Source organism: Acinonyx jubatus, chromosome F2 (genome assembly GCF_027475565.1).
Source record: "Acinonyx jubatus isolate Ajub_Pintada_27869175 chromosome F2, VMU_Ajub_asm_v1.0, whole genome shotgun sequence".
Lineage (NCBI taxonomy): Eukaryota > Metazoa > Chordata > Mammalia > Carnivora > Felidae > Acinonyx > Acinonyx jubatus.
The window spans coordinates 65,423,187-65,448,781 of NC_069394.1; the positions used below are offsets into that span (position 1 = coordinate 65,423,187).

Consider the following 25,595-nt stretch of genomic DNA (forward strand, 5'->3'; position numbering starts at 1 on the left):
TCCTTCCTTCCTTCCTTCCTTTCTTTCTTTCCGTTTGATATCTTATTGTTAAGTAATCTCTACATGCAACATGGGGTTTGAACTCACAACCCCCAAGATCAAGAGTCGCATGCTCAACTGCCTGAGCCAGCCAGGTACTCCTCAGGGTGGCATTTCAAATCAGTGGGGGAAGACTAGATAATTCAACATAAACAGCAGAAGGATAATTGGCTTAATTACCCATAAACCATGGGTGATTTAAACATCTAAATGTAAAAAAACAAAACAATAAAACTATTTGTAAAAAATATATATAGAAAAATGTCTTTACAAACTTTGGGTAGGAAAGAACTTCCTTAGTCTGACACAAAAACCTGGAAGCCATGATGGATTGATGAGATTGTATGATGATTAAACACTTGTAAAGAGTGATGCCTTTCCTTATGGTCATCCTTCTCTCCTTGGAATCCCCAGGGGAGCAATAGCATGGGGTGAGAGATGGGAGTTGGGAGGCAAGTGGAGGGAGTCCAGGAAGGCCAACCAGGAGTCTTTTACTATGCTTTGCTTTGATCCTGAGCATTGCTCCCTGCTCAGATAAGCACAGTATTTCTAATTTGAAATGAATTTAAATGAAATGAAAACTCTCTTGTATCTTCTGCCAAACACCAACATAACTTTCAAATAGCAAAATAGCAAAAGAGACTATAAAGTTATGAGTGACGCACAGAAAACATTCACAACCTGGCAACAAGGCGTTATTATTCACCAAATATCAAGTGTTCTTTTAAAATAAGAAAAAGAAAATAAAAAATAGAACTGACCAAGAAAGTGAATAGGCAATTCAGTGAGAAAGGAATACATGCTGTCAATAAACAAATAAGCATGCGTTCAACCTCACTGCTAATTAGAGAAATGCAAATAAAGCAAGATGGTTTTTTTACCTAGCAGCAGCAGCATATAGAGGGATGGATAGGTGGTGTGAACAGTCAGCAGAAAGGAGGGTTCAAAATAATTATGAAACATATCATCATGCTAATTCTAAAATATGTCATTGGCAAAATATTCTTCCCTATGGAGACAGGCCACTCACACTGTCTGTGTGTCAGCAGGCCCATATCAGAACAGCAAAAATGTAGAAGAGTGATAGCATCCCACGTTAGTATATGCCCACACGCTGTTGGTAGAAGCATACAGCTGTTTTGGATGGCAAATTGGAAGGACTTAATATTTTATTTATTTATTTTTTTAAATATATGAAATTTATTGTCAAGTTGGTTTCCATACAACACCCAGTGCTCATCCCAAAAGATGCCCTCTTCAATACCCATCACCCACCCTCCCCTTCCTCCCACCCCCCATCAGCCCTCAGTTTGTTCTCAGTTTTTAAGAGTCTCTTATGCTTTGGCTCTCTCCCACTCTAACCTCTCTTTTTTTTTTTTTCCTTCCCCTCCCCCATGGGTTCCTGTTAAGTTTCTCAGGATCAATATTTTAAATGTGTATTTCCTTTGACCCAATAATTCCACTTTTTGAATCTAGAGTACTGAAATATCCCTAATATGTCTAAAGATATAAGTACAAAAAATTCACATAAACTTTGTAAAGAGGACAATTTGGGACACAACCTAAGTACTAATCACTAGGGGGGGTGGTAAATAAATTATGGTACATAGCAGAATTTTCCGGAATGGTTGGCAGACTGGACTAGATAACTCCTCAGATCTCTTACAATTTTCCAATTTTATGACCTTTAGGTTTTTGAGGACAGTTCCAAAAGAGGGGCTTCAAAAATAATTAAACCAATGACATCATTAACAGAATAACCATGCACTCCCCTAAGATAATCATTTAGAAGAGGAAATTAGTATTTTAAAATGTCTGACTGTGATATACTTGTATAGTTAGAGGAGTTGTAAAGATAGTACAGAGTTCCCACATACCTTTATCCAGTTTTTCCTAATGTCAACATTTTACATAACAATGGTATTGTTGTCAATAATGTTCATGCACTCACAACCTGTTGAATCAACAAAGCCAAAAGAACTAGTGATCTAATTCTATTTACTGCAAGTAATAAGACTCTGCTCCATTGGCAACAGAGGCTAATTATAGCAAAGAAACCAAGTCGTCCTTCTCAGAGAGACTGACATTGAGGTGAAGAAAACATGTAGTTTGGTCACTGCTGCTTCTGTGCATCCTCAGGGTGGAACCAAACTTGGCTTTTATTAATGCTACCTCCAGTTCAACTATTTTTAATTTTCTAATTTCTGAAGTGAAAAAGGCTGAGGTTAGCAAACTGAAGCATTATCTTAATTGCTTTTAAAAACATCTGAGAAACTGCTATTTTCAGATTCTGTTAATTTAATAACAGTAGGCAAATCACAGTGAGTAAGCAGGTCAAGAACCTGAGAAGACTGAATGATAAAATTAAAACCTTAAGCACAAGCACTCTTATTTAACAGCTTGCATTATGCGTGCCAAGTGTGGTGAGTGTTGATGGTTCACCAACTGTTTTGTATGCCAGACACTTCAAAGAACATTCCAGAGAGATGGTCTGACTTACTGGAAGTTTGAAGGCTCAAACCCCATATTTTATCCTGCTTTATAAAAATGGTTTTTATTATGAAATATTAGGCATTTTACAGGATTAACTAATCCAGTTTCTACAACAGGTCAATAATAGAAATTTTAAAAAAGGAAAAAAAGAAAAAAAAAAAGAACAAAGCAGTGCCGTGGATGAAGAGACTTAAAAGATTTAACAACCAAATGCATTGTGCAGATCTTATTTAGATTCTGATTTGAACAAACCAACTATAAACAGACATTTTTGAGACATCAGAGAAATTTTGTAATGGAACTGGCATTAAATGTTAGCAATAAATTGTTAATTTTGTGAATATGGCTTTGTGGTATGTAAGAAAATGTTCATATTTTGGAGGTGGTTCCTTAATATATGAAGGGACAAATTATATATTTAGAATCTGCTTTTAAATAGTTCAGCAAAGGGGGGAACCTGGGTGTCTCAGTTGGTTAAGTGTCCGACTCTTGATTTCAGCTCAGGTCATGATCTCACGGCTCATGAGTTTGAGCCCCACGTGCGGCTCTGTGCTGACAGCACAGAACCTGCCTGGGATTCTCTCTCTCCCTCTTTCTCTCTGCCCCTCCACCCCTGCTTGCACACACTCTCATTTTTCTCTCAAAATAAACAAATAAACAAACAAATAAACTTAAAAAAAAAAGTTCAGCAAAGGAAGAAAAAAAGTAACAGATGAAGTAAATGTCAGCAAACTTAACAATCATTAAGTAATTCCCAAGGTAATGGGATGGGAATTAATTGTATTTATTTATTTATTTATTTATTTATTTATTTATTTATTTATTTATTTATTTTGAGAGAGAGCGCATGCACAAGTGGGGTAGGGGCAGAGAGAAAGGGAGACAGAGAGAATTCCAAGCAGGCTCCACACTGTCAGTGCAGAGTCCAGTGCGGGACTCGAACTCACAAATTGTGAGATCATGACCTGAGCAGAAATCAAGAGTCAGATGCTTAATAGACGGAGCCACCCAGGCACCCCTGTACTTTTTTTAAATGAAAGTTTAAAATTTTCAAATCAAAAGTTCTCACAAGATACCCACAAAATTTAAATTGGGGGTGGAGTTAGTTATAACTCTAGACCTTCCAGACCTGTGAAAAGTCTATGATGGTCATCACAAACTGCACAAATGATCTTTTACAGATGAAGTTAAAATCTGTTTCATTTGCCGTTGTGGTTTTAGCAAACTCTCTGACAAGAATGAAACACCCTTTGAGCTCACCAAAAACCCCCATTTGCTAAAGTTGCTGTGAATGGAATCCCTGCTTCTTCTCTTGATCTCCTGTAGTCATTTCTACCTTCTGGCTAGAGTTACATTTAAAATCATAAATCTAGTCACCTCATTCTCTGCTTAAAACCCTTCAATGGATTCCAGTTTCTGGAATAAAATCAAAAGCTCTAACGTGGCTCATACAGCCTTATGTGAGCTAGCCTGTGTCTCTCCTAAGACCTCTGGGCTACTCACTGATCCCTCCTCACTGGCTTCTTTCAGCTCTTCACTACCAAGTTCTGTTCTGCCCCACGACCTTCCCAGACCCGGTCACCCCTCTTGGAACATCCTCCCCCAACACATCTTCACAGGACACGCCCCTTCCATTTTCTCTCTTCTAGAAACAGTTCTTTTCTCTTTTAGCATTTTTCACAATTTATTTGGTTTTATTTATTTCATGTCTGTTTTCCCACTCTTCATGTGTATTCTGTTTATCATAATACAGCCAACAATATTCAATTTTTAGTGAATCAGTTAAGAAACATTTCTTCCCAAGCTTCTAGTCCCAGAACTACAGGAATATGCAAATTTAGTTTTGAAATATTAGCGAGAGGGAATTTGGTGAATATTATCCAAAAAAATTGGCTTAAACTTCAGAGGAATTATGGTTGAGGGACTGGGGGAGGGGTGGGAGTAGGGTGGGAATGGTGGTGGGCATTAGAGGGGAGAAATATCAGAGTGTAGCAAGCATCAGAGTGTAGCAAATGATGATCAGGCTGCACAGCAGCCTTACAAAAGGGAAATGTCAAGGTCACTGTGATTTTTGATGGGTTTGGATTCATAAACTTCCATTTCCCTGTGATGCTTTTTCTGTTCAGTCAGGGCCCTGATTTCCATCCCAGTTCTCTGCGATGAAACACTAACAAGGGTGGGATTAGAGGTGGGATGCAGACAACAGACCAGGGTCTCACTCCTATGCCAGGGAGTGAAAGTTGGTGGAATACACACAAACATGTACAGATCCACAATCACAAGATTTTAGCAAATTTCTTTAAAAATTGAGAGCTCAAGGGGGTACCTAGGTGGCTCAGTTAAGCATCTTGATTTTGATTTTGACTCTTGATTTCGGCTGAGGTCATGACCTCATGATTTGTGAGTTCCAGCCCCATATCAGGCTCTGTGCTGACATTGAGGAGCCTGCTTGGGATTCTCTCTCTCTCCCTCTCCCCCACTCATGCTCACTCTCTCTGTCAAAATAAATAAGTAAAAACAAAATTTTTAAATAAAAATTAAGAGTTCAAGCATCCAAAATTTGAATAAGACAGTTAACAAATCTAAGCCAGTGGACCTCTATGTGACTGTACAGCATATGATTATTTAAAAAATGTTAACACTATTTAGTGCTGATAATGTGCCAGGCACTATTGCAAGGGGTTTACAGCTATTGGCTCATTTAAAAAGTACATATTCTTTCTCAGGTTCTATGGAAAAGTTGTAAAAGTGATCATGTACTGATCACAAAGCAAGCCTCAACAAATAATGAAAATTCAATGTCTTTACATCTAATCATATGTAGTAAAAGCACAGAAACATGTAAGACAGCAGGTTCCCTGACAAGGGTAAGGAGAGGCAGAGAAGGAGAGAAGGGGATGGGTGAAGCAGGGAAATATTAGCTCTAATGTTTTATTTGAGACGAAGAAAGGAAAGAAGGAAGGAGGGAAAGAAGAAATGATTGAAGGAAGAGGAAGGGAAATTTCTCTTAAGTGGTCCAAAAATAATCTGCATATGTAATACAGAGAGACAAGGATACGCAAGTGTGGCAAAATATTGACATTTGGTAAACGGTGAAAGGTGTGTGGGAACACTTTGTAGTATTTTTTCTATTTTTCTAAAAGTCTGAAATTAAGTTATAATTTCAAAGATTTTATAACAATTATAGTAATGTCAATTTATGGGTAAAGGAGTATCACTATCTTTTTTTAAGTTTATTTATTTATTTTGAGAGTGAGAGAGAGCGAGAGAGCAAGTGGGGAGGGGCAGAGAGAGAAAGAGAATCCTAAGCAGGCTCCGCACTGTCAGCACAGAGCCCTACTTGGGGCTCAAGCCCACGAAACCATGAGATCATGACCTGAGCCAAAACCAAGAGTTGGACATTTAACTGACTGAGCCACCCAGGCATCCCCATGGAAAGACATCTTGATTAAATGTGATAGATGTTAGAAAATATTAGGCAGAGGAATGAAGTGGTAAATTGTACTTTTATAGAATCACTCCACCTTGGTTATTCTATGGAGAATAGAAACTAGTGGGGTGCCTGGGTGGCTCAGTTGCTTGGGCGTCTGACTTCGGCTCAGGTCATGATCTCATGGTTCATACGTTCAGGCCCCGCATCAGGCTCTCTGCTACCAGCACAGAGCCTGCTTGGGATCCTGTCACTCTCTCTCTCTTTCTCTCTCTCAAAATAAATAAATAAACTTGAAAAAAAATAGAAAATAGACAACTAAGTAAAAGCAGGAAAACCAATTAGGAGGTTATTGCAGTATTCCAGATAACAAATAATAATAATGGTAATGTGGTGAGAGCATCTGGGATTTTTTTGTTTTTGTTTTTTTTTATAGACAGAGTGAGTGGGGAAGGACAGAGAGAGGGAGAGACAGAATCCCAAGCAGACTGTGCACTGTCAGCGCAGAGCCTGACTCAGGGCTTGAACTCACAAACCGTGAGTGACCTGAGCTGAAATCAAGAGTTGGAGGCGTAACCGACTGAGCCACCCAGGTGCCCCACATTATCTTTTTTACCTTTTAAGTATTTAATAATTAAAAGAGAAAAAGAAAACAATTAAAATCAAGCATAGCAAATTGTCTGTAAGAGGAACCCCTGATGTCAGAAGAGACAAGTCTGTCGTTCCCCCACAGAACACTGCCTTTGAGTGACCTGAAATTGGGAGTTGTCAGGGGGCTCTGCGAGCAGAAGGGGCTGAGGGCTTGGTCCCCACTCTCCTCTGCAGCTGCTGGCCCTATGCAGGGAACAACCTGCCTGACTCTTCAGCCCTGGCTCCACATCCTGTTTATCTACATTTGGCAGTTTTTCTCTATGACAGGATAAATAGATTAATAAACATTAAGACACACCTAAAATTGTTGACCCATCATTCAATTTCTGTGCATGTATGCCAATGATGTTGTTACTATTTATAGGATGCTCACTGTAAACAAAGCACGGCCCTGGATATAGTAGAAAAGTATAAAAATAAATACAAGATGTAGCCAAATGCTCACTCCAAACCCACAACGTGACAGAGAAAGGAAAGGCATGGGTGCCTACATGTGCCAGAGGTTATACCTTCATTTTTGCTGCCTCACTTAATTTCCATACCAATTCCGTGAAATAGATTTTATTATTCCTATTTTATGCATAAGAAAGTTGAGAGAAGTCATTAAATAGCCCAAATTACACAAGCACTAAGTAACAAAGTTTAGGCCTGTCCGATTCCAAAGTCCATGCTCTTTCCACATCACCATGTTTATAAAAGTCACAGAAACATACATACTGTAAAATTTCACTTACTCAACAGTCTTGGGGATGAGTCATGCTGGACGGATGAGTAAGTAAAAGGCCATTCTCTAGGCAACACTGTTCAAAGCCTTCTAAGGTTAGAGCAGAGAACACTGTAGAAGCCTCTGGGGAAGAGGATTTTCTTCCTTGCATTTCTTTTCTGTCTTGGGCTTCTGGCATTTGAAGCCCAGGACACCTGGTGTCTGACATGTAGCTCCTGCAGAAGATGCCCGAAAATTCTTTTTTCCTTTTGGCTCTCTCAAAGTACAAATGAGACAGACTGGCAATTCAGAAATAATTTTAGTACGTACAACAGGAGAACAAAACAAGAAATATTTACAGAAAATACAACTAGTGTAAAAACAGTTGAATTTCCAAAGCACAGTTTTCTGATACAGATTGGGTTGGGCACCCACTCAGTCCTGAAAATTACAACACTGTTCCTTGGTCCCGAAGGGTGGTGTGGCTCTACAGGTCTGTTTTTCATCTCCTTTCTCAGTGTTTTGCTATCTCCTGGTCAGGCACCTTTCAGTATTTATCTTGTCCTTAGTCCTAGAAATGGGTCTAATAATTCATTCTATTCCTTCCATATATAACCACCCTGAATTTTAAGTTCCTCACCTTTATAATAAAAGGGAATACAAATAAATATCTGAGATCAAATGGAGAGATCATGTAGGTATGTGGTACATAATGAACACTCCTAAGTAATTTTTCTTCTCTTCCCCATCTCTGCACATGTGCATCATCATCATCCTGACAATAATAGCTGATGGTTGAGCATTTACTATGTCACAGGCACTGTTCTAAGCATTTTTCATGTCAATTAGTTTAATCCTCACCACAATCTTATGAGGTAGCTACAATGACCACTTCATTTTAATGAAAACACTTTCATTTAAAAGCTGGGACTCAGTCTAACCAGTTGAGTTCCAGAACTAGGACTTCTAACTATCGCACTACACCACACACACAAGGGACTCCTGTGTTGAAAGTTAGCCATATGGACCTTCAGATCCCTCCCCTCACTTTGCCTACAAGTTGACGCCAGAGCAAGAAGAAATAGAATACAGGGAACATAAAAAAGAGCCTACAAGTGTATCCACTCATATATAGTGATATAATTTACGAATAAAGGTGCAGCAACTTTATAATCATGGGTACTGTTTGAATTCTTAGACCAGGCATTTAAGACTTCCAAAATCAACTTAAAAAACATGTGTAAAGGTAGATTCATTTGGGGAGAAACATTACCAAGCATAAGTAACTTTGGAAAGGAAGGAATTTCATGTAGGAGGAAGTTGTGGTTTTTTTTTTTTAAGTTTTTATTTATTTATTTTGAGAGAGACAGAGAAAGAGTGAGTGGAGGAGGGGCAGAGAGAAAAGGAGAGAGAATCCCAAGCAGGCTCTGCCCTGTCAGCGCAGAGCCCAACACAGGGTTTGAATTCACAAACCATGAGATCATGACCCTACCCGAAATCAAGAGTCAGGCGTCCAACCGACTGAGTCATCCAGGCACCCCAGGCAGAAGTTTTCTGCTTGTTGTTTATTTCAATGTCAGTTAAACTACATTAAAACAATTGCTTATCAGTAAATAGTGAATATTTTCCCATATCATTAGGATAGTGATTAAGAACAAGGGTTAAGAGCAGACATGGGTTGAATTCCAACAATACTACTTCACTAGCTGTTTGAACTGTTTTCTCTTCTATGAATGGGAGTGATACCTATCACCTAGGGATATTGTGAGACTTAAGACAATACAATTAAGGCGACTGGTACAGTGCCAGATTTGTAACAAGTACTCAATAAGGTAGTTTTCTTTTTATAACATCACTATAATGGCTAATGAGTATTCCATCTTATGGCTGTGCCAGGGTCCATTTAACCAGTCCCACACTGTTAAAAATCTGGAACATCTTCAATACTATTAATAAACAACAGCAAAATTTTCCCATACATTTCTGGTTATTTCTTTAGGGTTAAATCTTACAAGTGATTTAGTCAATCAAAGAATATCCACATTGTAAACTTGTGACACACATTATCATATTATCAACCAGTATATAGTTTTACCAAGTTATTCAGAAATAATTTTAGTTCAGGGGCACCTGGGTGGCTCAGTCGGTTGAGCATCCAACTTCAGCTCAGGTCATGATCTCGCGGTCCGTGAGTTTGAGCCCCGCGTCGGGCTCTGGGCTGATGGCTCAGAGCCTGGAGCCTGCTTCCGATTCTGTGTCTCCCTCTCTCTCTGCCCCTCCCTCGTTCGTGCTCTGTCTCTCAAAAATAAATAAACGTTAAAAAAAATTTTAAAGAAATAATTTTAGTTCAAATATATATTGAAGGGACTTAATCAACTCTTGCCAACAACAGACATTTAAAAGAAATATCCTAATTTTATGGGTCTCCCCAAATCTCATGTTGTTATTTATTAGATGTTTCAGTTTCTTTTGTTAAATTATAAAGGTCCTAGGCTCCATAAATTAAAGTATGAGACTGGCAGAAAAATAACTGAGATAGGCAAACGTTTTAATGTAGCATGTTACAGATGGGGTATTTCCAGCCATTCATGAGGGGGTGAGTTTTTCCAATGGTTTTCAAAGTACACCCTTTGGGGAGGGCGGAAAAGGGGGTAAGTACTGCTGGCAAGTTGGAATAATTCTCATTCGTTCCCATTTCAATCACATTGGTCTGTTTTACATATTGAACTTATTGGTAAATTGATCTGGAGGATTCTGGACCTGAAAACAAAACCAAAAACATATTTAATGCAAGGTTTTGGGACAACCGGTATTTTGCAATATAAAATAAGTAAATAAAATCATTTGAATCTTTCCCTCACATCCTATGCAAAAATACATGTCAGCTGGATTAAAACACTAAATGGAAAACACCTCCATAATTACCAGAGAATATGGCAGAGCATTAACTCCTTTTTAAGCATACTGATGAAAGTAGAGGCCATAATGAGAGGCACTATTTCTCTGTGTTGGTTTTTCCTAAAAATATGTGCCTCTGACAGATTCAAATGTTTTTGTGGCTAACAAAGTGCAGAAATGCTACATATCAATAATACTGCCAGGGTGGCTTAGGGTATTAACATCCCTGTTATCTCTATCAGCACACCCAGATTACCCCAAAATGTATACTGTAAACAAAATAATGTCCAAGATGAAAAATGTAATACATTCTAGTATCTTAAGCTGCTAGCAGACTCTTGCCATTAAACCCTTCCTCTCCCTACACATTTTGGAGGCATCACTGCTTTTTCTCTGGAGTCACAGTGTCATCAGCATAGAAAGGCTCTGAAAGTCCTCAGTAGAAAAACTAACTTTATTTACTCATTGTTTACTAAACTTACTTCACTGTAGAAGCCTCCACTCAACATGATACCCATTAATATCCATAGAATTTGTGGACACACTTAGCAAATGCCAGGCTGAAAATTAATATATGAATGGGAAAATGCTAGGCAAGAGGTGTCATGAAAGACACTCTGTCCATTTATTGCTATTTTACCAATGTCCAAATTGAGGCACTCTCCAATGTTGTGATCTGCTGACACCTAGTGCTGATGCTTTAATTTAGTACATGCATACATAATTTTCAATAATTTCCTGTCCACCTAAATAAAAACCCCTGCTTGCAGACTGCCTTGGATTTATATTCTTGTACATCATAATTATAACACACTTATATATTGGAATATTATGCAAGGATTTATGTAAATAATCTAAAGGACTAAGAAAGTATGTCACCTTGTACTTTTGCTCTTCTCTTACCCATTCACATATGTCTTATGAGACTATACATATAAAAAAATGTAATGCTTATTCTGACTCTTTATGTCATACCCACGAAAGGAACTGAATTAGACCGTGTTTAGGAGATAGAGCCGGAAGGTTCAGACAGAGAGATCAGTTCATTCTACAAAAACTCAAGAATGTTACCGGGATGAGGATAAAGTGTTTCTTTCAGTAAACCCTTGAACTTTACTTTCTTTTACCCCCAAAGTACCCTTTGAGTTCTAAGTAAAGGGAAAAGAAAAGGAAGAAGGAAAAGTAATAAAACTGCAGTGATAAGTATTCTCCTGCTCCACAGACATTGGTTATTTGGTCCAGCCATTTAAAATTAATGTTAGTTTGAATTGCAAGCTGTTAGGCTTACGAAGATTAAGATGCAACTTCTGATCTATATTAACTGTGTCTCTGTATGTTTACTTTAATAATGTCAATGCAAATGACACCTGTTTGTACAAATACACTGTATTAATATCTTCCAGGTTTCCTTCCTAGTTTGAGAAGATTAGATCACATATTTCAATAAAAATTCTAGTGCTACAAAATCCTGGAATGCCAATTTTGAGGATCACCTGATAACTGTAAAGTGGTCACTCATAAGATAGGGTTAGTATTTTTGAGTATTTGACATTCTCTTTTTTTTAAGTAAGCTCTATACCCAACATGGGGTGTGAACTCCGGACCTCAAGATCAAGAGTCACATGCTCTACCAACTGAGCCAATCAGGCATCCCCCCTTTAAGTATGACATCTTAGTTAAGTAGTATCAAATCTGAGTATTGCTGGAAACCATAAAGCAATTCCTTACTGTGAGAGGGGCTCCTGGGTGGCTCAATTGGTTGGGTGTCTGACTTTGGCTTAGGTCAAGATCTCGCCGTCCATGGGGTTGAGCTCCATGTCATGGAGCTGTTAGCTCAGAGCCTGGAGAGCTGTTAGTCTGAGTTGTTAGCTCACCGCCTGGAGCCTGCTTCAGATTGTCTCCCTCTCTCTCTGCCCCTCCCCCACTCTCACTCTGTCTCTCTCTCAAAAATAAAATAAAAACATTAAAAAAATTCCTTACAGTGTATTTACTAGTTCACTTATAGCTACTAAGTTCAGAATATATGAGAGTGTGTGTGTGTGTGCACACATGCATGCATGCTTTGTGCAATTTCTGTTTCTAACTGAATGTAGCACTGGCAGTTAAAGGCCTAGTTCTTTTGAGTTTGGCAAGTCTAGGCTACTGTGTGACATGTGATGACCTAACTCTATCAAAATTACCATGAAATCTTTATCTATACGTTTTGTCATGATGTTCTTTGGTTTTTACCTGATACAAACAAAATCCTAAACTCTACATGAATTCAGGCATTCAAAACTTCATGTTTTAAGGTGCTCATTTAGGAAATCATAAATATTGTTTTAGATCAGTATCAAAATTACAACACAAAATTTTTTAAAAGTTTTTAGAGAATTTGTGGATTTTCAATGAATGCATGCTTCGATCTCAGGCTGAGAAACACTACCATGGATGACAGCCATTCATTCATTCAACAATATTTATTGAGGCTACTGTGTGCCTGGCACAGGGAATCTAACAATCAACAAACTGCCTGCCCTTATGAACAGCCTTACAGTCTAATGCGGAAGAAGGACAATAGACAAGTAACTATATAATTTCAGATAGTGATTAGTGCTATAAAGTGAGCAGGATAAGGAAATGGAGAGAGAAAAGGACAGAGGTTGGCAGGAATGGCATCTTGCTGGAGCTGACATTTGAGCAGACACCTAAAATGATTACCTGGGAAAAATTTTCCAATCAGAAGAAGAGCAAGTGCAAAGGCCCTGAGACAGGAATGTATTGGAGTGTTTGAGGACTAACAAGGTGGTCAGTGTGCCAAAGCATCCAGCCAAGGAAATGTCTGAAGTACCCAGGCGCCAGATCACAAAGGGTCCTATGATGTTGTAGTAATGACTTTGGTGGTTCCTAAGGAAAAAATGGGATTGCAGAAGGCATGCTTTAGATAGACTAGAGGTGGAACTTCTGTCCCTGGAACTCAGCCCTTTTTTTTTCTTTTACTTTTTAAAATCAACTTTATTGAGGTATAATTTACACACACAAATGCACCCCTTTTAAGAATTCAGTTGGATGAGTTTTGGCAAATGTATATATCCATATCCTCATCACCATAATCAAAATAAAGAATATTTCCATCATCCTAAAAAAGCTCCCTTGTTCCCTTTTTCAGTCTGCATCCCTTGACCCAGCACCAGAACCAGGAACTCCCTGGAATCTGGGGAATCATTATTTTTAATGAAGACTTAGAGCTGTAAGGACCTAGATCTGTGCTGACAATTGAGAGCCACTAGCCACATGTGGTTACTTAAATTTAATTAAAATTGAATAAAGTTAACAATTCAGTTTCTGGGCGCCTGGGTGGCTCAGTCATTAAGCATCTGACTTCAGCTCAGGTCATGATCTCATGGTTCGTGAGCACAAGCCCCACATCTGGTGAGCATGTGCCCACGCTGCAGGTGAGCTTAAGCCCTACACTGGGTGAGCCCAAGTTTCCTCTCTCCCTCTCTCTCTCCCTCCCTCCCTCCCTCCCTCTCTCTCTCTCTCTCTCTCTCTCTCTCTCTCCGCCCCCCTCCCCGGGATTTTCTCTTTCTCTGCCCCTTGCTCACTTGTGCATGCTCTCTCTCTCAAAAACAAAACAACAACAACAACAACAAAAACCCAATTCAGTTCCTAAGTTGTACTAGCCACATTTCAAGGGCTACGCTAGTGGCTGCCATATTGGACAGGACAGGCATAGGACTTTTCCATCATTGCAGATAGTTCTATTTGGCAACGCACAGTTGTTACCCAGGTGGAATCTGACCTTTGCCACATGAAAGTAGGCTAAGCAGCCTGAAAACTGAGTAAACCATACAAGTCACATTACCTAGTTTTATGTTACTATCTGTGTTTATTACCTTTATCACCAAATAATTTTAAAAGCCCACGTATGGGCCAGAGTGTTGAAGGAGGAGAAGTGTTCATTGGGATGGCATAACAACAGTAATTACGAGGTTGATTACTACATAGAAATTCTTCCTCCTTTATAAGTTTAAAGGATGTCCTATTTTTTTTTTTTACGTTTATTTATTTATTTTGAGAGAGAGAGCAAGCGAGGTAGGGCAGAGAGAGAGGGGAGAGAAAGAATCTAAACCAGGCTCTGAACCATCAGCACAGATCCATGGGCTCAGATCATGACCCGAGCTGAAACCAAGCATCAGACACTTAACCGACGGAGCTACCCAGGCACCCCAGGATCCTACTTTTATTAAGGGAAAGGGTGATTTCTTTTATAACTCATAAGGCACCATTTTAAGTAAAATTAAATCTTAAAATCATGGTCTTACTAAATTACATTTTTTTTTCTTTTTTGAAAGGGGGGGTTCAAAGCAAATATGCTGAAATATTAACATGTTCAACCTGGTAGTCGGTGCATGAGTATTTTTATATAATTTTTCTGTACACTTAAAATGTTTGAAATATTTTAAAAGAAAAAATGTAGGCTTTCATTTTAAATGTTGGACAAGAATATTTAATGTTATCAAAATTGTTCATGATTTGATTAAACAATTCAGGTTAAAAGTAGTTTAGCACACTAGTACAGCATAATGGTCAGTATGACAGAAGACTCATTATAGTAAACATAATGATTAAGCATACAGGCTCTGGAGCCAGACTGCTTGGGTTTTAATCCTAAGTATGCCACTTACTAGCAATGAAACACTGAACAAATTAAATAACCTCTCTGTGCCTCAGTCCTCATCAGTAAAATAAAAATAATAATAATAGTACCTGGCTCAAAAAATATTATAAGGATTAAGTAAATATATGTAAAGACCCTGGCACATAATAGATCCCTAATTAGTGTTAATTTAATAGCTACTATTATGGTGATGATAATGATGATACAATTTTGGTTTCCTAATACTTTTAGAAAAAAGGAAATTGAACAGTCCATTAAAAATGTTAATTGTAACCTTCTAACTGATAAGACTAATTTCAATTTTTTTACTTATTTTCTAAACATTCTATGTAAATTCCTGTTGTACTTAAAACAACAGAAACCAAAGTCTGGGTTTTAAGTCCTTCCCCAGATATGACCCAGAGTCTGATAAACGCTAATTTCCCATGTATGATCCTTGGACCAGCAGTATCAGCAATACCAAAGAACTTGGTAGAAATGCAAATTCTCAGGCTCCATCCCAAATGCACTCATTCTGGGGTGGAGCCCAGCAACCCACTGTTACATTCGATTCTGATGATCACTAAAGTTTGAAAACTATAGTGCTAAAGCATAACCTTTAACTCTACTTGACCTCTTTCACCTTTACATAATAAGAAATACTGCCAATCATTCTTCTTCAAATACTCTCTGCAAATACTCTCTGCAACTCTTGTTCACAAAGTCCTTCTTCCACCCTTTGAAATACCTTTCATGAGCCTTTTGAGAATATCTCCTCTCTGTCGCCAGTTACTGCCTGACACAGAAAACGCAAATGCTTTCTGGAGCCAAGCAGGTAATATGTCTCAAGGGACCTGGTATATGACCTTAGAGAGAGAACCACTGGCCACTGCACAAAGATGTTCACATTAAAAAAAAAAAAAGTTAAACTGCTGCTGGCCAAACAAAAACACATGTAAGCCAAGTTTGGCCACTGGCCACCAGTTTGCACTCACTTCTTGGCTAATTCTCTCTCAAATCACTAAGCAGCTGTGATGTAGTGGAAAGAGTGAGTACTAAACATGGAAGAAAACCTTGATTTGAAGCCCAGCTCTGCTACTTGCTAGCTGGGTGGTAATAATGATGATGATAATGTTAACCTTCCAGAGTTAAACCTATCTCACAGGACTGTTTTAAAGACTAAGATAATATTCTGAAAAACACTCCCCCTACAACAAGCCCTCAATTTTTCATAGCATTTGTGATATTTATTTTCTTATACTGTTTTGATTGATTACATACTTTATTCTACCTATATTTATGAACAATTTAGTTTAGCCTATTTCTTCTATTAGACTTGGAGTTCCTCGGCATCAGGGATGGCATTCTGCATCCTTTCAAGTTCTCACGATACCTACTTCAGTAATTAAGTCTCTCTCACATATCCACCCTCAGCTTCAACAAAAGCTGATGACTCAAAGTCTGATTATCTGGAGTAGAGATCTGGAGGAACACAGTCAACTCTTAGTACAGATGTATATTTCATATAAGAAAGTATGTGGCTGACTAATAACAATCCCCAAAGTTATGATTCCCTTCCTTTTCCAATATAAAAGAAAAACAATAATGGTTATGCTCTTGTTAAGCGGATGCCTCTTGCTTTTACATTTACTAGGTTTATTAAAAGCAATATAGGAATTTTAGGGGCGCCTGGGTGGCTCAGTTGATTAAGTGTCCAACGTTGGCTCAGGTCACGATCTCACGGTTTGTGAGTTCAAGCCCCGCATCAGGCTCTCTGTTGTCAGTGCAGGGCCCACTTTGAATCCTGTCTTCCTCTCTCTCCACCTCTCCTCAAAAATAAATACACATTGAAAAAAAAAAAAAAGCAATACAGGAATTTTAGAAGTGCCATACTAGAAATTTACGGGGAAAAAGAGGGTTTCAGTTTTAACTGCATTTTGTCAATTCAGATAGAGGTGATGCTGGGGTAATGGTGATAGAAGAGGTATATATCAGAGCAGCTAACATTAGGGGCTCAGCTCATTTTCCCGTAGGGAATACTGAGATGAGAATAAGAACTATTAGTGGGGCTCCTGGGTGGCTCAGTCGGTTAAGCATCTGACTTTGGCTCAGGTCATGATCTCACGGTGTATGAGTCTGAGCCCTGCATCAGGCTCTCTCTTGTCTGCTTCAGATTCTGTCTCCCTCTCCCTCTGCCCCTCCCCTGCCACATTCTCTCTCTCTCTGTCAAAAATAAATAAACTTTAAAAAAAGAAAAACTATTAGAAATCTCATCAAGATCTTTTAAAAGTTATTAGGCAATTAAGATCATGGATTTGGGGAAGAAGAGGAAGGAAGCATGTATATCTCACATAAGCAAGTTAGAAGCTTGCTGCACTCCTATGGCCTTATAAGAAACAGCATGTCATATTTTGTCCTAACAAAACGTTCTTACTTTACAGGTACCCATGCCTTCTAAATGCCTGTAAAAAAATAATTCACATATTGAACGTGGCATGGTTAATGCCCCTTTGTTAGCCTTCTTACTTTCTGAACTTTTCATCTACAGACTCATTAAGTGACTTGAAGGTTAAATGACCCAATTTAATTCTAGAATTGATCGAAAACTTAACTCGTTTCCCTCCTCCTATGAACTGTGCTTTATATCAGGGTATTTTATTTTTTTCCTTTCAAAAGTATCATTCTTAAAATTAGAACTATAGTAACAAATGCGTTTAAATGTCAGATTTAGTTTTGGAAGAGTATTTCTAACTAATCAAAGTTCCACATGGGGAAATGAACATTGGATGAGTCAAATGGATTGTGCTTGACAAACCAGCAAAAGGCTACCCATTTTTTCAGTAAGGTGGGAAGTGGTTATTTTGTCAAGTGTGATTTAGAATGACATATTCAAATGTGATTTAAAAAATCTATTTCACTATTCATATGTATTATCAGTAAAGAAAATTTAGCTTGGTGATGTCAAAACATAAAAGTGCATGCCCATGTGCACACTGCTGTCATTTTTCATGTGTTTTGAGGCTTTCATAATTCAATTCTTTGGATTCTGTATGACGAAAATAAAATTTCACTGAAGGTGTAACTTCTCAGTAACAGTAGACAATAATTTCCACCTACTAGGCATATTCAATTTCTCAACTTAAAAACACTCAATTAAAAACCAGTTCCAAGACCATGTATGTAGTTACCACCAAACTATTGTCAGAATAGAAATAAACAACTTTTTCTGCATGAATTAAGAAAAACTTTATTTAAAAAAATTATTTTTTCAATGTTTATTTAATTTTGAGAGACAGAGAGTGAGAGTGTGAGTAGGGAAAGGGCAGAGAGAGAGGGAGACACAGAATTCAAAGCAGGCTCCAGGCTCTGAGCTGTCAGCACAGAGTCAGACACAGGGCTTGAACCCACGAACCATGAGATCATTACCAGGGCCAAAGTCAGACTCCCAACCGATTGAGCCACCCAGGAGCCCCAAAAAACTTTAATGAAAATTATCCCTTTCAAGATAAGTAACATTACCTATCTTGTATTACGGTAACATCATTTGCGCTGTGGGCCAGGAGAATTGGATAAGAGAATAATGTTTAAATAATTTCTCTTTCAAACATGTCATTTCTTTTGAAGAAAACTGTAGACAATAATTAAGGTGGAAGTCAGTAGTAATACCTTTTAGGAGTGTCTCACAGATGGTTCATTTCAAAGCATCAAATTCTATTTACCCAAAAAACCTAGTAAGGTAAACAATTCCCTTGGCAGCTACAGAAGACTCAAATGGCCTCATGGACTGCACTGATGTATCTATTTTGTCCCAGACGTTTCAGAAATTTTGAGATAGTTCACTTATCTAAGGTTTCAAAAAGCAAGACTTTCCAGAATAAGTGAAAGGGGCTCACTGTACAATAATAATTAAAATAATACTAGCTTTCAATTAACATATCAATGTGTTGTGCATGAAGAGGCAATTTCCAAGCACACAATAAAATAAAGCTCTGTTGCCTCCTTAAGGGTAAACATCCTTATCACTCCTTCCCCCTAAGAGATAGAGGCCTAACAAAAGGTGTGAGCTTAACAGCTCTTTTCTTTTGTAGAAAATAGTATAAAAAACACTTTCTGGGTCTGAGATACACTGGTGGTTTGACCTTGGACGAGTCACTTAATTCCTAGCCTGTTTCCATAACTGTAAATGGAGTCGACAATACCTGGTATCGTATTACAGGATTGGTGCCAGAATGAAATGATATATGTGAACGTATTATGTAAACTATAAAGCAACAGTAACCGGAAGTTAGTTATTATTTTATATAATACTGGCCTAAACTTTCCTGCTATGTCCCGTCTGCAATATGGGTACATATCTAGATCTGAATGCCTAACCGTCGCTTACTGGCTGTGTGAACCTAAGGAAGTCACTTCCTTTTGGGCATGTTTTCTAACAAGGTTTTTATGAAGAGCAAATATAATGTGTACGTAAAGATTGAGGCAGAAATATATTAAGAACTTAATAAATGATAGCTATTATTAGTTTTGAAGAGAGGATCGTAAGTAAATTATATCTAATTAAAAGCCTTTGCATGTATATACAACTCTACACGCATCCAAAGTACTGTTATTTGTACTGTAAACTGCAAAGACGTACAAGGAACTAGGAAACAAATGGCGCCTCAGTGACCCTCAATACAGAAGGGGAATAAGGCAGAGAAGGGGACTTAGGCGCCTCAGTAGCTTGCAATAGCGGTAGGAATGAGAGGAGAAGTATGGCAGAAAAAAAGACCTTAAGAAATACTCCGAGAATCAATTCATTGTTTACCCCCCGCCCCCCTCCCTTCTCTCTTACGACCTCCGGCCTAGATTAGGCCATTTCATTCAACTTCCCAGCCCGCTATGCCGCTGGACATTTATTTACTGTACCTTCTTCACTGAGAGCCTTTCAATTCCCCTCCCCTTCTATGAGTCGTGAACTTCAGACCCTCGGCCTCCGACACCCACTCCCTTTAATTCTGTTTTTTACCAAGCTTCCCTGTATCCTTCTCTCCGCCTAAGAGGGAAGTGAGGCTGAACGCACCGCAGGGCATCCTAGGAAATGTGGTCTCTCATTCTCTTTTGCTTGAGCCCCAGAGTGAGGAAGACGACAAAGAAGATCCAGTTAAAACTACAACTCCCGGCAAGCAACACGAATGACGATCTCCTTTCTGCCCCCCCTTCCTATTGCCTTCCTCTTCCTCCTCTCCGCCGGTGCTGAACCGCATGGCCTCACGGTATTGTAGTTCTTTGCGGATCCAAAATCCTAGCATTCAATGGCCCGGAGAGAGGCTGCAAGACTCTAATTCCCAGAGGGCAGAGCGGTAGCTGCGCCTGCGCACTCCTAGTGAGGGCGTGTATGTCTGTGTGTCTGAGGGAGAGAGAGAGCGAGAGTGAGTGAGTGTGAGTGCTGGATAGGGTGGTGGCCGTTACGTTCGGGGCAACGGCTACGGCAGTGGAGAAGTAAGAAGAGAAACAACGTCCGGCGCTTCCGCCTTCGCTTAGGAGGAGGAGGAGCTGGTAGGGAAAGGAAAGTGATTCGTCCTGGGCCTGGACTAGACAGAGTCGGGCCGGTGGGTGTCTGGGCTATGAGCCTTTGAGGGTCGCTTGGGACGCGGAGCGAGACACGAGAGCCGAGAGGTATGTCTCAGCCGCCGCCGCCGCCGCCTCCGCTGCCGCCGCCACCTCCTCCCCCTGAGGCTCCGCAGACTCCGCCGTCCCTGGCGGCGGCGGCGGCGGCGGCTCCTCCGGGGGGGCTCTCGAAACGGAGAGACCGGAGAATCCTCTCTGGGAGCTGCCCGGATCCGAAGTGCCAGGCGCGTCTGTTCTTCCCGGCCTCCGGTTCTGTCAGCATCGAGTGTACCGAGTGCGGACAGCGGCACGAGCAGCAACAGCTGCTGGGGGTGGAGGAGGTGACCGACCCGGACGTAGTGCTACACAACCTGCTGCGGAACGCGCTGCTTGGGGTGACAGGGGCACCCAAGAAGAACACGGAACTGGTAAAGGTGATGGGCCTTTCTAACTACCACTGCAAATTGTTGTCGCCCATATTAGCTCGCTATGGAATGGATAAACAGACAGGCAGGGCTAAGCTTCTCCGGGACATGAACCAGGGCGAACTGTTCGATTGCGCTTTGCTAGGTGACCGCGCCTTCCTCATCGAACCAGAGCATGTTAACACAGTGGGCTATGGCAAGGACCGCTCCGGAAGCCTCCTGTATTTGCATGACACACTTGAGGACATCAAGCGGGCCAATAAAAGCCAGGAATGCCTCATTCCAGTTCATGTGGACGGGGATGGACACTGCTTGGTGCATGCTGTGTCCCGTGCTCTAGTAGGCCGGGAGCTCTTCTGGCATGCCTTGAGAGAGAATCTTAAACAGCACTTTCAGCAGCACCTGGCCCAATATCAAGCCCTGTTCCATGACTTCATTGATGCCGCTGAATGGGAGGATATTATCAATGAGTGTGACCCTCTGTTTGTACCACCTGAGGGTGTTCCCTTGGGCCTGAGGAACATCCACATATTTGGCCTTGCCAATGTATTACATCGCCCTATTATTTTGCTAGATTCTCTCAGTGGCATGAGAAGCTCTGGTGATTATTCAGCCACCTTTCTGCCTGGGCTCATCCCTGCAGAGAAGTGCACAGGGAGAGATGGTCATTTGAACAAACCAATCTGTATTGCATGGAGTAGCTCTGGTAGAAACCATTATATCCCCTTGGTAGGCATAAAAGGGGCTGCTTTGCCCAAATTGCCTATGAATTTGTTGCCTAAAGCATGGGGTGTGCCTCAGGACCTTATTAAAAAGTACATTAAACTTGAGGAGGATGGTGGTTGTGTTATTGGAGGAGACAGAAGTTTGCAGGATAAATACTTACTTAGGCTTGTGGCTGCTATGGAAGAAGTCTTTATGGACAAACACGGTATCCATCCTAGTTTGGTTGCTGATGTCCATCAGTATTTCTACAGGAGGACTGGGGTGATAGGAGTTCAGCCTGAAGAAGTTACAGCAGCTGCTAAAAAAGCAGTAATGGATAATCGCCTTCACAAATGTTTGCTCTGTGGTGCCCTTTCTGAACTTCATGTTCCTCCAGAGTGGTTGGCTCCAGGAGGGAAACTGTATAACCTGGCAAAAAGTACTCATGGACAGCTGAGGCCTGACAAAAATTATAGCTTTCCCTTGAACAATTTAGTTTGCTCATATGATTCAGTGAAAGATGTTCTGGTACCAGACTATGGATTGAGTAACCTGACAGCCTGTAATTGGTGCCATGGCACATCTGTGCGAAGGGTCAGAGGAGATGGGTCTATTGTGTATTTGGATGGGGACAGAACTAATTCTAGGTCCACTGGTGGCAAATGTGGTTGTGGATTCAAACATTTTTGGGATGGTAAAGAGTATGACAATCTACCAGAAGCTTTTCCTATTACTTTGGAATGGGGTGGAAGAGTGGTCAGAGAAACAGTATATTGGTTCCAGTATGAAAGTGATTCATCTTTGAATAGTAATGTTTATGATGTTGCAATGAAACTTGTTACCAAGCACTTTCCAGGTGAATTTGGGAGTGAAATCCTAGTTCAGAAAGTTGTCCATACTATACTGCATCAGACTGCCAAAAAGAATCCCGATGATTATACTCCTGTAAATATAGATGGTGCTCACGCCCAAAGAGTTGGAGATGTACAAGGACAAGAGTCAGAGTCTCAGCTCCCAACTAAAATTATTCTTACTGGACAGAAAACAAAAACTTTGCACAAGGAGGAGTTAAACATGAGTAAAACTGAAAGAACTATTCAACAGAATATTACGGAACAGGCTGCTGTAATGCAGAAACGGAAAACAGAGAAGTTAAAACAAGAACAAAAAGGGCAACCCAGGACTGTTTCTCCTAGTACCATTCGTGATGGTCCGTCCTCTGCACCTGCTACCCCTACCAAGGCTCCATATTCACCAACAACTTCAAAGGAAAAGAAGATCCGAATAACAACTAATGATGGACGACAGTCCATGGTTACACTTAAATCTTCAACAACCTTTTTTGAACTTCAAGAAAGCATAGCCAGAGAATTTAACATTCCTCCATATTTACAGTGTATTCGATATGGCTTTCCTCCTAAAGAGTTAATGCCACCCCAGGCAGGAATGGAAAAGGAGCCGGTTCCTTTACAGCATGGTGACAGAATTACAATAGAGATTCTAAAAAGTAAAGCGGAAGGTGGTCAGTCTGCCGCAGCACACTCTGCCCACACTGTGAAACAAGAAGAGATTGCTGTTACTGGTAAACTATCCAAGGAACTTCAGGAGCAAGCTGACAAAGAAATGTACTCCTTGTGTCTTTTAGCAACATTAATGGGTAAGATCATTTTAACTCAGATGGTATTTCTTAATTGTGAATATTTTTCTGTTGTCTTCATGAAAAACAATCTGTGATCATTACAAAAACGATTTGATTATATAAATATTTTAGGAAGAGATTATTTTCTTCCTCCTAAATAGATGGATGTTAGCATGATTCTCCATTGAGTAAGCATTAGGACAACTAAGAAAGTGAAAGTAGTCCATTAACTGTCACCAGATTATTTAAATGTAACTTATTCTCATATTTTTTTAATAGCTTATAATGTATCTATTTAAAGTCTTTTAAAATATTTTCCCCCCAGGGCTGTATTGAGCCTGGTCACTTTGCCCCTTTTCATTTATTTTAAAATTTTCTTTTCCTGCATGTCATGTGATTTCAGGACTTCCTGTTTGATGAATTGCAGTTTCTGGTGTTTATATTCTCACTGCACTCCCACCTAATAGTCTCTGTCCTCCATTTCCTGTTCTTCCTTTCCTAGTTCATCACATTTTTATTTGTACATTAGGATTTATGTTTAAATAATTTCCTTGCTCAGTGACTCTTTGCTTTCAAACATATTGTACTATTATAACTCCTGAGAAATACAAGAAACAGAGGTGGATGTTAATGTGTTTCTTAAGAAGCATTTCTTTTTAATAATTCAGCATAAATTAAAAATATCAACCAAATATGTAAACTAAAGCTTTAGATGATTTGGGATATGATCCAATGGTGCACTTTTTACATTATTTTTATTTGCTTACTCTTTGTTTTTAAATCACTGTTAATATGCTTTACTAAGGCTTAAAGTAGAGTTAAAATTCATATTACATATTAGAAGAGCCTTATTTTTGCTGAGATTAGAGTTTTTAACTAGAAAAGTGATCTGGGTTTTGATTCTGTTTTCTAAGAGTACTAAGTATCAGTGAGTTGGGCCTTGACCTACCAAAATAAAGATTATTCCTGGCTTGTTAAATTTGGGGGCCTAGAAGTTAATAGGAGATCTAAAAGCCCTGTACACATTAATAACTTGATATTGATATTGTAGATTTTATTTTGGCAGACATAGCCATCAAATCGGGGGATATGTCAAGAAATGTACTAGGCACTTTGTGTATTTCTATCTCTTAGAGTTTTTAGTTTCTTAGAGACTGCATGAAATATAGGAAAGATTGTGTGATCTTTGGAGTCCGAAAGACCTCGAATTTGAATCTTGGCTCCACTACTTATTAACTTAGTGATTCAGGCAAGCTGCTTAACTCCCCAATACTTCAGTTGCCTCTTTACAAAATGCCTTTTGTGGTTGATACACAGGGCAACAGTAAAATCCTCCTAGAACTGCGAAAATCAAATAACATCAGCAAAGAATGGATAAAATTAGATACATGCAGAAGGTAGTTTAAAAACTGGCAATCTCCCAGGTCAAAAACAGGAAAAGAAAAGGTCTTCCTCAGTAGAAGATGAACTCTTGAGGATGTGGCTCATTTCTTATCTAACCTTGGATGCTCAGTACCTAGTATAGTGCCCAGCAGGTTGTAGGCACTCTGAATGTTTTTGATTGGATTAAATAGATGACATTAACATGTCTAAAGAAAGGCTGTGTCAGCAGAAATGGAATGGATGGTCAGCATTGAACATTGAAAAAGAGTTGAAAAGCAGAATTTGGCACTGTTTATACACTACTGTACAAAGGGAAAAGATACATCATCTGGGGTTCATGAAAATTCTAGTAACTAGAAAGATAATCTCTAGGGGCTGGAATATTTGATCAGTCCTCACCATGGCCTGGCTGAAAGAACTGTATCCGTTTAGGGATTCTGTATTCATCAAGTATTCTGATCATTCATTTAACTTCCTAAGTATTGATGTACAGGTGAGAGCATACCTGTAGTCTTCACTTAGAGGACTGTGTTCTCCATTGTAGATAAATAAATTGGCAAGGGTGAGATTATGATCAGTACTGTAAAAGTCTGATTAGCATAATATATTTTATAATGAAAATTAGTAAAATGTAGTTCTGGTTTATAATTGGTCACTTTTTGAGTTTAGTTTGAGGTTTCTCAACCTGAATATCTGAGTACTAGACTGTTGACTGCAATGAGTTCAGTAAGGTAGTGTCTTCTTGTTATGATCCCTTTCCTCTTTACCTCCAACATTTATGTTGCTTCCCTTCTCAATACACAAATCTCTTTAAATCTTCTATTCCCAACACAAAATTTGAGCATAAAAAGAGTGTTTTGCTGATTTCATAGTGTAGCACTTGAGAGACTTTCTGCTGTAGTGTACTAAGACACTGCGTGGCCTGTATTAGTCCCTGTATTAAACATTAGTTTTTTTTACCTCTAATTTTCTTATAACTGTATTTGAATTATGCAGAAGAC

At 39.4% G+C, this 25,595-nt stretch overlaps 1 protein-coding gene and 1 long non-coding RNA gene across 2 annotated transcripts in view; one reads left to right on the forward strand and one right to left on the reverse strand.

Moving 5' to 3' along the window:
• Positions 1–9,847: 9,847 nt before the first annotated feature.
• LOC106979776 (uncharacterized) lies at positions 9,848–19,909 on the reverse strand. Its single transcript, XR_001430977.3, has 2 exons — positions 19,762–19,909; positions 9,848–10,076 (listed from the first exon to the last, which is right to left on the reverse strand). It is a non-coding gene; the product is annotated as an uncharacterized LOC106979776 (long non-coding RNA).
• Positions 19,910–20,191: 282 nt separating this feature from the next.
• VCPIP1 (valosin containing protein interacting protein 1) overlaps positions 20,192–25,595 on the forward strand; it is a 28,300-nt gene continuing 22,896 nt past the window's right edge. Inside the window, exon 1 of the mRNA XM_015077702.3 lies at positions 20,192–23,229. Coding sequence (XP_014933188.2) covers positions 20,514–23,229 — 2,716 coding nt within the window. The 5' untranslated portion in view covers positions 20,192–20,513. The remainder of the gene's footprint in view (positions 23,230–25,595) is intronic.